This window comes from Rana temporaria, chromosome 4 (assembly GCF_905171775.1).
Source record: "Rana temporaria chromosome 4, aRanTem1.1, whole genome shotgun sequence".
NCBI lineage: Eukaryota > Metazoa > Chordata > Amphibia > Anura > Ranidae > Rana > Rana temporaria.
Window position 1 is genome coordinate 155545325 of NC_053492.1, and position 14829 is coordinate 155560153.

The 14829-nt window shown below is 44.0% G+C and overlaps 1 protein-coding gene across 5 annotated transcripts in view; it reads right to left on the reverse strand.

Moving 5' to 3' along the window:
- Nucleotides 1-452: 452 nt before the first annotated feature.
- VEPH1 (ventricular zone expressed PH domain containing 1) overlaps nucleotides 453-14829 on the reverse strand; it is a 500435-nt gene continuing 486058 nt past the window's right edge. For all 5 annotated transcript variants that reach the window (XM_040349240.1, XM_040349244.1, XM_040349242.1 and 2 more), the window contains one exon: nucleotides 453-1101. In XM_040349240.1, the coding sequence (XP_040205174.1) occupies nucleotides 865-1101 (237 nt within the window). In that variant the 3' untranslated portion in view covers nucleotides 453-864. The remainder of the gene's footprint in view (nucleotides 1102-14829) is intronic.

Sequence of the window (14829 nt, forward strand, 5' to 3'; positions counted from 1 at the left end):
GAGTATGTGTGTAGTCACTGATCTGAAAGTTGGTGGGATTGAGTCTATGTTTATGATGGCTAGCTGAGGAGTATGTGTAATAGGAAGTTGGAAAATGTTGTATAGCATTTTTTTCCACCTCTCAGCTGCTGTTTTTTCATCATACCTGTTCAGACAGCTTCTGTCGAACAGGCTGCTGTACACACTGTCCGAATGTTGGCTGATTTCTGTTGAACCGGTTGATACCGGGCCATATTCAGCCCATGTGTACCAGCCTTAACCTACAGAAGAGGTCTGCAAATGCATGCCTGGAGCACTTAGATGAAAAGTGTAATGAAAAAAAAATCCTCTGGCAATTGAACATTAGATATATATGCTGTAAGTATTTTCGTGGCATTTTTTAGTTGCATATCGCCTGAAGTTACAATTAATGTATGTTGATTTTTTAAAATAAATATCTACTAATTATAGACTTGATTTGTGTAAAGATCAAGTATTTATTTTATCAGTTTGTTGTTTAGATTTGGTACTTGATAACAATAAGTGCTATATCACAAATTTTAAGTTACTGATGAATTAAAGCCATGTATTCCAAAACGATATAAATGTTAAACTATTGACAAACTAACAAATGACAAAATGTAAAACACACAACCTGCACGGTGTATGAAAGTGTACTAAAGTTCAAAATTAATGTTTCCCATTTCAAGCAAGCAGCATCTGTCATTTCCAAGGTCCAGTTTGAAAAAAACTAAGGAAGCTAACATTTACTTTCAGCTCACTTTTCATACATCAAGCCAATAACATTTATTTTTTGGTATTTTTGGTCCTTGTTCACCTTGGAGCCTTCAAAATCTTAGTTGAACATGGAAAGTATATATCTCACTATAAGTAAGTAGTAGCCTCTCTATTTTCTCTTTCCTTGGCCTGTGCAACAGCGATGTTGATACACTGCAACCACTCTTCTGCATTCCTTTCGTCCTTTGCCTTGAACACGTAGGTTTTATTTTCTGTGAAGATTTCAAAGGCCTTTGGAAGGCTCCTATCCCTGCGCTTCTTAGGAACAGCTTTGACACTTTGAACTTTACTGAGCTCAATAGGACAATCGTCAGGGTCATCTTTCTGAAAAAAAAAACACATAAAAATTAACAGTTAAAGTACATTGCAAATATGTTTTCAATCAAGTTGCTGTTCCCTCACACACAAATCAATATAAAAAAAAACACACAAAAAAACAGGCTTACTCATCTAAATAATGGATTGTTTTATGTAGCACATTCCTGAGAAATTGGTCTGCCTAACCTAAATAATAGTATACCATAGTTACTGTTGATTTTGCTATACACTAATTGTGGTTCTATGAGTATTGTGGCTAAGACAGATGAACATTTGGTGAGTGAAAAAGGAGCAGTCAGGAGTAAAATGTGTAATGAGAGGTGGGAGAAGCTAGAGTGCTCTTTAATAAGTAACTTGCTCTTGTTAGCAGGCATGGTAATAAGTTATACACAGTGCATACAGTACAGCAGTCAAGAGTATGTAATGTCAAGTATAGTTTACTGAATGCAGCAGTCAGATGCATATAACATAAATCACAGCATATATACTGCAGTAGCCAGGAATATGTAATGTAGCGCAGAGTACAGAAAGCACAGCAGAAAGAACATAATGAGGAATAGGGAACTCACTGTGCAGAGTATTGATGGGGAAATGTCATAATTCCTTATTAAATTTGTCCCACAATGTCTAAGAGAGCCTCTAATATCCTGGTTACCTTAGCTGACCTTTTACCAAAGGAATGTCATTACAAACTGACCAAGTTCTTTAATGGTCATGCTGCTTACAAGGGAAGTTGGCCATTTCCTTACAAGGAAGTCCTGTATATAACACATATTCAGTCCCTGCCGTATCGGATGGGACTCCATGGCGAAACAGCATCTTTAGTTAGTATTCTTGTTATGTTTTTCTAATATTATTATATCTGTCATTACTTAATTATATGTTATAAAGTATTTGTGTGATCTCTCTTTGCACATCTCAAATGCAACCCCAAAAACGTAAATTACCACGTAACCATGAAAACATTTGCTACCAGAAGTGGGGTAATCGGTTTGTGTGAGCTTGAGATATGAATAATAGAATGTGTAGTGGCAGGATTGTGCTAGATTATTTGTGCTGGGTTTAACATTGTGTTTTTGTATTGTAAGCAGTAGTACATTCTGAAAGCATAGAACATTTTTAAATTGCTTACTTAACTGTGTTAAAAGAAAGATGCTAATAGGTGATCAGCATGCAAGCCCATTCCTGTGTTGGCTGAACCCCATTGCGCTCGCATTCAGAGAAGGAATTGTTTTGTATTGTCAGGAAGCTTCAATCTGGTATAGTAAAAAGACATTGGCTGCAGGAAGTTTCAGAGGAATTGGCTTTTTTGAGGTCTGAAAACTACGAGCTGATGGTCAGAGATTGAAATTACTGCAGTTACGTAAAATATGTGTGTATGTTTGAATCTAAACATGGAGCTCTTTGTGTTGTTTTGTTTTCAGCTAGCTAATGTTGAGGAAATGTTACTTGTATGAAGATATGATGAATGCATATTGATTTGTCTGTAGTATATGTGACAATGTTACCTGAATTAGGACAGAAAGGTGACGCGAAGTATGGCTGATTTGTAAAATAAGTTTTGCTACCTATGTACCATATATGGGTCTAAGTTTAATATTGAAAGTGTTAAAATTACTGGAAATGAGGCAAAAGTTGTGTGAAGTGGTATATGAGAAAAGTGAGAGCTTTTATATGTTCCAATTAAAAGAAACATCATTTGCAGCAGAGATAGATGACCCCTGCTTTACATGTCCTGTGTGTTTGTGTAAGGCTCTGTTTCCACTACTGTGAGTTGTTGGGCGAATTGACACATGTGAAGTCAAAACCCATGTATTTCAATGGTCCCCTTTCTAATTGGTGCGCATTAAATATCGCATCGCAAAGTTGCATTGTAAATCACATGACTTTGAGGTTTGCAATAGTGGAAACCTAGTCTAAAAGGCAGAGAAAACCTGCAGTTGTAGAAGATGTCTTTGTGAGGGAGAAGAGAAGAGGGAGCTACCCTCTCAACCCCCTAAGTGATTGTGTATGTGTGAAGTAGGACATTTTATAACGTCTAAGAAATGTGCTACATAACATGTGATATTCATATGAGGGTGATGTAGGAGATTTTATAAGACAAAAATAAATGTTTAATTATTTTGCAAAAAATAGTTCAAACTGTTTTTATTATGTATGAAAATGGCTGATTGAGGTAGACACCCTTACAATTCCTGAAAAGCAGTCATGATTAGTGTTGCTCACGAATATTCGCATTGCGAATATTCGACTCGAATATAGCATATTCGAGAAATCGCGCTATATTTCGAAATTCGCGGTGAATATTCGCAATTCCGAATATTCGATTTTTTACAATTTTTTTTTTGAATCAGATCACATCCTAGATATCTCCATCGACGTCTAAAAGCATTGCTGGTATCATTAGAGACCCTGGGCCGAGTAGCTGAAGCGTTCATTGAATTTTCCAGAAAGATCGCAATGCGATTATTCGGCAAACGCAATATCGCGCGATTATTTTCCTCGCCCCGATCTTCCGCATCAGAGCGATTTTTACAGTTTCATTTTTAAAACAGATCACATCCTAGTGATCTCCATAGACGTCTGAAAGCATTGCTGGTATGATTAGAGCCATTGGGCCGAGTAGCTGAAGCGATCATTTTATATTGCCGAATATTCGCAATGCGAATATTCGGCAATAGGAATATTGCGCGATTATTTGCTCCGCCCTTTTGCATCAGAGCCAATCAGAGTTCTCCTTCCACACTCGTCACAGGTTAGCAACCAATAGGAACCTGCCTGCATGGACATTATATAAGCTCACTCCCAGCACCATTTCATTGCAGATTCAGAAGCTGGCTATAGAGTGTGGAGGCTGTTTCTGTGTTCCTGGTTTCCTGTGTCTTTGTTCTTGATTGATTTAGATCATCACCAGCATTGCTATTTAGTGATTCCAGTGGATCTTTTCCAGTATATCAACTGCTTTTTTCAAAGCAATAGACCCAAGAGCTTTTTTCAAAGCTACGTTTTGTGCTGTTTTGTGCTGTTTTTTTCATTTGTGTTACTGTTTGATCCTGCAATCCTCCCTGTTCAGTTATATTTGCAAGAGATTTCAGAACACATATTGATCTGAGCTTTATAAAAGAGCTTTTCTAAAAGCTAAGTTTTGTTCATCTTGTGTTACTGTTAGATCTTGCAGGTTCGCTGTTCAGTGATATTTGATAGGCATCTCAGTTCAAATTTTGTTTAGTTTTCCCTAAAGAGCTTTTATAAAAGCTAAGTTTTGTGTTCAGTTTAGTTAAATTTTGTGTAGTAAGTGTACACACTGTTAGTGTACATTTATTTCATCTAGCTTAGCTTAGTGTGTGTTTAGTGTCTGTGTTTTGTGTTTAAAAAAAAAAAAAAAAAAAAAAGTTAGTGTTTGTTTAGTGCTTTTTTTTTTTTCTTTAATTTTGTAGTCCTTGTCTGGTGTACTACTTTTCTTATAGTTTAGTAGCTGTCTGTGTACGTCTTTGTCTGCGTGCCTGTCTTGTAAAAAAAACACAAAAACACATTTTGTTCACATTTTCCCCCCCAATAAAGTTTAACCCCCCCACACACATATCAGCAATAATGAGCGGCATCCGTGGCCGTGGCAGCAGGGGTAGGGGAGTTACTCCCAGTGCTGGATCGCTGCCAGCACGGGGTACCTCTCGTGCCCCTACTAGTGGTAGAGGATCGGGTGCAAGGGGAGTACGCCTGATCCGGGAGTTCTTCCCATCGGGCAGCCGCCCGATATTGCCATCTCAGGCTCAAGTAGTGGTGGACTACATGGGGCACAGCAGTGCCACTGAGTCGTCGGTCCCGACTCACAGTAGTACCACCATTACACCGTTGCCTGTACTACCCCCCCCCAGCCCCCAAGAGTCCAGCATCTTACTGTTCGACAGCGACAGTGATAGGGATCTCTTGGGGGAGGCCATGCATCAGGCAGACCTCCAGCTCTGTCCTGATGGTCAGGACCTTTTTGAAGGGATGGATGAGGAGGATGGGATACCTGCTGGCAGTATCCCAGAGACATCCCTTCAAACTGGTGCTGCTGTTTTGGTGCAGGAAACAGCAGCACCTAGTCAGACCCAGGCGTGGGTGAGGGGACAGCGGAGCCAGGCTAGAGGCTCCATGTCACGTGGTTCCCTCAGACCAACACATCTCAGCCCTTGGTCTGACATCTCTGGGGGCGAAGAGGGTGACCCATCATGGTTGCCATCTGACGCGTCGGCTCACTACGTCAGTGACGACGGGGAAGGTAGGCACCCTGGTGAAACGGTGCGCCAGGTCACCACCAGGGAGACCATCGTCAGGGTCTCCACTGGTGATGGCAGCAGGAGGTGTCAGGAGGAGGAGCAGCAGCAGCAGCAGCAGCAGCAGGCAGCTCCACCTGTGCGCACCGAATCCCAGCAGGTGCAAGTAAGCGTCACCCCATCTGACAGGAGGGCGGTGCTGAAGTCACCTGTCTGGAATTTCTTTACCCTGGTGGCAGACAACCCTACCGTGGCCATCTGCCGGATTTGTAAAGTGAGGGTGAAGAGAGGGAAGTGTTTGGCTCGGGTGGGTACCACAGCCCTGAACCAGCACCTGAGGATAAACCACTGGGCGTTGTATGAAGAGATGAAGCGTGGTGGTGGTAGCAGCGCCACCACCACACGTGAGCAGGGTACAGCAGCCCCTGCCACATCTTCATCTGTTTCCAGCAGGTCATGCCCCCCCGCTCCCTCTAGTAGAGGTACTGGTACCGGCAGCCAGACCTCTACTTCCACAGCACCCTCCACGTCTGTGTCCCGCACTGCCGTCCGGCGCCAGGCGTCGATTTCAGACGCCTTTGACCGCACCACTCCCTTCCCCCCTGGAGACCGACGTGTGCGTTCCCTCAATGGGCTCCTGGCAAGGGTTATTGCCCAACATCTGCTGCCCTTCAACATAGTTGACAGCAACCCCTTCAGGCAGATGTTGGAGCAGGCCCAACCCCAATGGCGTGTCCCCAGCCGCCATTTCTTTGCCAGGACTGGTGTCCCTGCCCTACACCAGCACATTGTGCAGAATGTAACCCTGTCGCTGGATCACGCTGTCAGCGACAGGGTTCATCTGACAATGGATGGCTGGACCAGCAGGCATGGGCAGGGACGCTACATCAGCTTCACGGCCCATTGGGTTTCCCTCCGAGGCGTCGGTGAGGGATCGTCGGCAACCGATCTTGTGGTGCCGCCCCGGGGTGTCCAGGGGAGAACTGCTGGTCTCCCTCAAGCCACTGTCTCCGCAGCTGCTGAGCCTCCCAGCAAGCGCCCCCGTAGCTACTCAAGTGTGGGGCACGTGCGCTGTCAGGCCGTGCTCCAGCTTGTTAGTTTAGGGGACCGGAGACACACTGCAGAAGAAGTGCTGAAAGCACTTCAAGCTCAGGTCCAGAAGTGGCTGACACCCCGAAGGCTCCAGCCAGGTATGGTTGTCTGCGATAACGGCAGCAACCTACTCGCCGCCCTCCATGCTGGCAGTCTGACGCACGTGCCCTGTCTGGCACATGTCCTCAACCTGGTGGTGCAGAAGTTCCTGCGCACTTATCCAGGGTTGAGTGACATTGTGGCAAAGGCGCGTAGGATTTCCAGCCACTTCAGGCGCTCCCCAACCGCTACCGCGTCCCTGTCCAAATTGCAGCGGAAGTACAATCTGCCCCTTCACAGGCTGATTGTGGACAGTGTGACGCGGTGGAACTCCACCCTCCACATGCTGAAGAGGTTGTGGGAGCAGCAAAGGGCGGTGAGGGAGTACCTGATGGAACTAGGCACTCAGAGGGCTTCACCACAACTCCCTTTCATCGCCTGTGCGCAGTGGGGGCAGATAAACCAGGTCTGCCAAGTGTTGTCCTCCTTCGAGCAGGCGACCAAGATGGTCAGCAGTGAGCAAATTGGCCTCAATAGCGTGCTGCCAATACTGTTCATGCTGGAGAGGACACTAGATCGCCTGCTCGAGGCTGGGGAGAGTGCCTTGGTGGAGCAGGAGGAGTCAGCAATGCTCCACCGAGACCAGGGCCAGGACCAGGAGGAGGAGGAGGAGGAGGAGGATGATGATGAAGAGGAGGAGGAGGTGGTTGCTGGTGTCGTCCCGGAGTCAGGGCCTGGTCAGGAGGGAGAGCCGGTGTTGGGGGCACCGATAGTCCGGGGGTTGGGCATGTCTGAGTTTGACCAGCAGCGCCTCAGGGATGAAGAGTCGCACCTCATTCACCTGGCCAGCATTGAGGAGTCACAGCGGGCTGTGCTCTTCCCCATGGCTGCCCACATGCTGAGATGCCTCAGGAGGGACCCCCGGGTTAAGACCATCAAGACGAGGGATGATTTCTGGATGGCCACCCTTTTGGATCCCAGGTGCAAGGGGAAACTGGAGCAGTTCATCCCAGCCAGCCGGAGGCAGCACCGGATGGAGGAACTGCAGGCAGCCATTGTCAGACGGTTGGAGCAGGCAACTCCCCGGCCTCCAGTTGTCCCCCCTCATCTCACCCAGCAGGTGGCTGCACCCAGCTGCAGCCGAGCAGGGGACCTAATGGAAGAGATGAGGATGTTCTTTCAAACCGAGCGACCCAGTACCACCACCAGCAGCAGCAGCAGCAGTCACCACCAGCGGCTGGCCCACATGGTGGCAGACTACATGGCGTCCGTCGGTGCTTCTGACAGTATGAGCACCGACGACCCCATGGAGTACTGGGTTGCCAGATTGGACACCTGCCGCGAGCTCGCTCAGTATGCGCTGGAGTTATTGTCTTGCCCCCCCTCCAGCGTACTATCTGAGCGGACATTCAGCGCGGCAGGTGGGGTGGTCACGGACAAGAGGACCCGTCTGTCCACAGACTCCGTGGACAGACTCACATTCATAAAGATGAATGAGTCCTGGATCGGCGGTGACTTTCTGGCACCCGTCGTCGGTTCAGGGCGCTGAAGGGTCCCTTGCCATGCATTCCCTGATGAAGCCCCGGACCTGATGTATTTACAGTGCTGAATATAACTATTTCAACATCAGAGAAAATCAATGTTAATATTTGGTACAGTAGGCTTTCTTTGCAATTACAGCGGTCAAACATTTCTTGTAGTTTTACACCAACTTTGCACACACTGGAGGAGGGATTTTGGCCCACTCCTCCACACAGATCTTCTCTACATCAGTCATGTTTCTGGGCTATCGCTGAGAAACACGGAGTTTGAGCTCCCTCCAAAGATTCTCTATTGGGTTTAGGTCTGGAGACTGGCTAGGCCACGCCAGAACCTTGATATGCTCCTTACAGAGCCAATCCTTGGTTATCCTGGCTGTGTGCTTTGGGTCATTCTCATGTTGGAAGACCCAGCCTCGACCCATCTTCAAAACTCTAACTCAGGGAAGGAGGTTGTTGCCCAAAATCTTGCAATACATGGCCCCGGTCATCCTCTCCTTAATACAGTGCAGTCACCCTGTCCCATGTGCAGAAAAACACCACCAAAGCATGATGCTACCACCCCCATGCTTCACATTAGGGATGGCGTTCTTGGCATGGTACTCATCATTATTCTTCCTCCGAACACGGTTAGTGAAATTATGATCAAAAAATTATATTATAGTCTCATCTGACCACATGATTTTCTCCCATGACTCCTTTGGATCAGTCAAGACAATTATGTCAGCAGTTATTTCACACCCTATATACTCTTATTAAGACTGCTGTACATCATGGCAACTCCTGCCCATGTGATATGACTCTGTATCAACTACTACTGTTAATACTACTACTGCTGCTTCTGCTGCTGCTGCCGCCCAGTCAATACACCTATGTCAGCAGTTATTTCACACTCTATATACTCTTATTAAGACTGCTGTACATCATGGCAACTCCTGCCCATGTGATATGACTCTGTATCAACTACTACTGTTAATACTACTACTGCTGCTTCATCTGCTGCTGCCGCCCAGTCAATACACCTATGTCAGCAGTTGTTTAACACTCTATATACTCTTATTCCTACTGCTGTTCATCATGGCACCTCCTGCCCATGTGATATGACTCTGTATCAACTACTACTGTTAATACTACTGCTGCTTCTGCTGCTGCTGCTGCCCAGTCAAGACACCTATGTCAGCAGTTATTTGACACTCTATATACTCCTATTCCTACTGCTGTTCATGATGGCACCTCCTGCCCATGTGATATGACTCTGTATCAACTACTACTGTTAATACTACTGCTGCTTCTGCTGCTGCTGCCCAGTCAATACACCTATGTCAGCAGTTATTTGACACTCTATATACTCCTATTCCTACTGCTGTTCATCATGGCACCTCCTGCCCATGTGATATGACTCTGTATCAACTACTACTGTTAATACTACTGCTGCTTCTGCTGCTGCTGCTGCCCAGTCAAGACACCTATGTCAGCAGTTATTTGACACTCTATATACTCCTATTCCTACTGCTGTTCATGATGGCACCTCCTGCCCATGTGATATGACTCTGTATCAACTACTACTGTTAATACTACTGCTGCTTCTGCTGCTGCTGCCCAGTCAAGACACCTATGTCAGCAGTTATTTGACACTCTATATACTCCTATTCCTACTGCTGTTCATCATGGCACCTCCTGCCCATGTGATATGACTCTGTATCAACTACTACTGTTAATACTACTGCTGCTTCTGCTGCTGCTGCCCAGTCAAGACACCTATGTCAGCAGTTATTTGACACTCTATATACTCCTATTCCTACTGCTGTTCATGATGGCACCTCCTGCCCATGTGATATGACTCTGTATCAACTACTACTGTTAATACTACTGCTGCTTCTGCTGCTGCTGCCCAGTCAAGACACCTATGTCAGCAGTTATTTGACACTCTATATACTCCTATTCCTACTGCTGTTCATCATGGCACCTCCTGCCCATGTGATATGACTCTGTATCAACTACTACTGTTAATACTACTGCTGCTGCTTCTGCTGCTGCTGCTGCCCAGTCAAGACACCTATGTCAGCAGTTATTTGACACTCTATATACTCCTATTCCTACTGCTGTTCATGATGGCACCTCCTGCCCATGTGATATGACTCTGTATCAACTACTACTGTTAATACTACTGCTGCTTCTGCTACTGCTGCTGCCCAGTCAAGACACCTATGTCAGCAGTTATTTGACACTCTATATACTCCTATTCCTACTGCTGTTCATCATGGCACCTCCTGCCCATGTGATATGACTCTGTATCAACTACTACTGTTAATACTACTGCTGCTTCTGCTGCTGCTGCCCAGTCAATACACCTATGTCAGCAGTTATTTGACACTCTATATACTCCTATTCCTACTGCTGTTCATGATGGCACCTCCTGCCCATGTGATATGACTCTGTATCAACTACTACTGTTAATACTACTGCTGCTTCTGCTGCTGCTGCCCAGTCAAGACACCTATGTCAGCAGTTATTTGACACTCTATATACTCCTATTCCTACTGCTGTTCATCATGGCACCTCCTGCCCATGTGATATGACTCTGTATCAACTACTACTGTTAATACTACTGCTGCTGCTTCTGCTGCTGCTGCTGCCCAGTCAAGACACCTATGTCAGCAGTTATTTGACACTCTATATACTCCTATTCCTACTGCTGTTCATGATGGCACCTCCTGCCCATGTGATATGACTCTGTATCAACTACTACTGTTAATACTACTGCTGCTTCTGCTGCTGCTGCCCAGTCAAGACACCTATGTCAGCAGTTATTTGACACTCTATATACTCCTATTCCTACTGCTGTTCATCATGGCACCTCCTGCCCATGTGATATGACTCTGTATCAACTACTACTGTTAATACTACTGCTGCTGCTTCTGCTGCTGCTGCTGCCCAGTCAAGACACCTATGTCAGCAGTTATTTGACACTCTATATACTCCTATTCCTACTGCTGTTCATGATGGCACCTCCTGCCCATGTGATATGACTCTGTATCAACTACTACTGTTAATACTACTGCTGCTTCTGCTACTGCTGCTGCCCAGTCAAGACACCTATGTCAGCAGTTATTTGACACTCTATATACTCCTATTCCTACTGCTGTTCATCATGGCACCTCCTGCCCATGTGATATGACTCTGTATCAACTACTACTGTTAATACTACTGCTGCTTCTGCTGCTGCTGCCCAGTCAATACACCTATGTCAGCAGTTATTTGACACTCTATATACTCCTATTCCTACTGCTGTTCATCATGGCACCTCCTGCCCATGTGATATGACTCTGTATCAACTACTACTGTTAATACTACTGCTGCTTCTGCTGCTGCTGCCCAGTCAATACACCTATGTCAGCAGTTATTTGACACTCTATATACTCCTATTCCTACTGCTGTTCATGATGGCACCTCCTGCCCATGTGATATGACTCTGTATCAACTACTACTGTTAATACTACTGCTGCTTCTGCTGCTGCTGCCCAGTCAAGACACCTATGTCAGCAGTTATTTGACACTCTATATACTCCTATTCCTACTGCTGTTCATCATGGCACCTCCTGCCCATGTGATATGACTCTGTATCAACTACTACTGTTAATACTACTACTGCTGCTTCTGCTGCCCAGTCAAGACACCTATGTCAGCAGTTATTTCACACCCTATATACTCTTATTAAGACTGCTGTTCATCATGGCACCTCTTGCCCGAGTGATTTGACACTGTATTGTCAATGTCTACTACTACTATTACAGCTCAGTCAAGACACCTGTGTCCCAATTTTTTGGTACACTATTGACTACTATGACCACTACTGATGCTGTAAAGTATTCCCCAAGTGTTTTTATGCTATGTATTACTATTACCACTACTGCTTGTAAATCATGCCTGTGTGATACTTAGTGGGAATGCTTTAATAAGCATTCCTAGTATGGATACCCGTAAATGTATTAATCTTAATTAGTGTGAATGCTTTAATAAACATTTCCAGTATTGATATCCGTAAATTTAGTAATCTTATTATTCCTTACGTTTTTTGGTTCTGCGTAACTTCGGCATACTTTCAGCTATTGAGACCATTCAACTGTAAAAATGTTCGTCTCGTTCAGCTAATGATGGGACTTCTTCAAGTTTTTTTCTACTTTTTACACTTTTATAAATTTTAAGCTTTTAGACCCTTTTTTTAAACATTGAAGTCAATGAGAACATCCTTTTCCCCTTTGAATTCACATGCCATGCCAAAAGTTTCAGCTACTTCATACTTTCACTTACAGACACTGAAAAAACTTTAAAGCGGTCACAAAATATTTAGCTATCCGGCTATGACTTTTCAGATCGTTATCGTTTACAATTTTTTGGTGAAAACGCAATTTACGTTTTGCGAATTTTTCACAAAAATGCAATAGGTTATAATGTAATCCTATGGAGGGGATTTAGAGTCTGTCATGTGACCTTAACATTGGAGATCTTTGTAATTAAAAATATCTTTACAAAAAGGGGAAACAAATTGGTCTCACGCCCACAAGATCTACTTTTCATACACAATTTTTATATCAAAACGTAGCTATGCTTGTCTGGTTTATGGCAATGTGACCAATTCTGCGATACGTATTTTAGTTTTAATTATTGGAGCAACAGCCAGAAATTATGTCTCATAGACTCTCATGTGAAATTATCTAAAAAATGTTGCTGCAGAACTCACAAAGACGCTCTTTTCTAAATCGCAGAAATGGCCACATTTTTAAGTTTATCTACATAAATTTCATATCGATGCGTTTACAAGGGCCGTGTATTTCAAACGGTGTAGTCGTTGTATCAATTGCATGTACGTTTGAGGATTTATTAAGCTTTGTTTGGAGGCTTAAATCATGTATTAGATCTGTGAATTAAAAGCGTTTGTAATGTTATTTCTTTCCATAAATAACTTTCCTGACCTCAGTGCAATATTCCTCCTCACTGACCTGGGGGGGAGGGGAAACCTATTGAGGGGGGAGGGGCGACCAGGAAGTCAGCATACTCTATACTTTGCAGATAGAGAAAGAAGCTGTGTGTCCTAAAGATAGTGTAGTGGTTATGGTGAATGTCTTTGGCAAGGGGCTCACCAATTAAGCTATTCAGCATTCCCACTCGCATTTTCCTCAGGAAATGCATTGTCTAGTTATATTATATTTTAATACTCCTGCTGCTGCCTCCATGCTGAGTAAAGCTTCATGACCTTTCTGGCACAGCGGATCCACCAACAGCCTCCGCTACAAGCTACCAGACCGGACTACCAGACCGGATCTAAACAGCAAGTGTAACTATAACAATGAACCTTATGTTAAACCCTGTTTTGCGGCATTTATACTGCAACCATTGGGCTGACTGCAAGAGCTCATCTGCATTCTCTCTCTTTCTTGCTCTCCCTCTCTCTCTCTTTGTATATATATATATATATATATTGTTGCTTTTGTTATGTTCATTTTTCAACAGTTTATTTTGTGTTCGTCGTGTCTGTGTCGTGTGCTTTAGTTTGTCCTAGGTTAATGTTAAATAAAATAATAGTATAAAATGTTTTTGCTTATTATGAAGTTAAATGTGTTGATGTTGATTTGTTTGATGTGAAGTTAGATGTGTTGAAAAACCTACAACTCTATCTCAAAAAGAAATGAAACATTTCCAAAAAATAAGTTTTTTTAATACAAAAATAAATTTAAATATAGCTCTCAATCCGTTTCTGAATGCGGTGCATTTCCGCAATCTGACCCGATAGCTGCTGCTCTAGCAGAGCATTTTGTTGGTTGAGGTAGCTCATCTTGCGCTGGTTCTGAAGGATCTTCTGGTGCGTCTTTTGGATGAGTATATTTTGCCTCCTCAGATCTCTTGATGCTTTTAGGATATAATAAAAAAACATTTGGATTTCAAATAACGTTACCAAATAAATAAATATTTTTTTTTGCTTATTAATCAATCATTATCATGTGTATACACTTGTTATGTGTCTAACACATCCCGGGAGTGCAGAATTATTAGGCAAATGAGTATTTGGACCACATCATCCTCTTTATGCATGTTGTCTTACTCCAAGCTGTATAGGCTCGAAAGCCTACTACAGATTAGGCATATTAGGTAATGTACATCTCTGTAATGAGAAGGTGTGTGGTCTAATGACATCAACACTCTATATCAGGTGTGCATAATTATTAGTCAATTTCCTTTTCTTTGGCAAAATTGGCCAAAAGAAGGATTTGACAGACTCTGAAAAGTCCAAAATAGAGAGATATCTAGCAGAGGGATGCAGCACTCTTAAAGTTGCAAAGCTTCTGAAGCGTGATCATCAAACAAAAGAAGCGTGTGGAAAAACAAAGGTGCAAAATAACTGCCCATGAACTGAGAAAAGTTAAGCGTGCAGCTGCCAAGATGCCACTTGCCACAAGATTGGCCATATTTCAGAGCTGCAACATCACTGGGGTGCCCAAAAGCACAAGGTGTGCAATACCCAGAGACATGGCCAAGGTAAGAAAGGCTGAAAGACGATGACCACTGAACAAGACACACAAGCTGCAACGTCAAGACTGTGCCAATAAATATCTCAAGAAAGATTTTTCTAAGGTTTTATGGACTGCTGAAATGAGAGTGAGTCTTGATGGGCCAGATGGAAGAGCCCGTGGCTGGATTGGTAAAGGGCAGGGAGCTCCAGTCCAACTCAGACGCCAGCAAGGTGGTGGTGGAGTACTGGTTTGGGCTGGTATCATCAAAGATGAGCTTGTGGGGCCTTTTCGGATTGA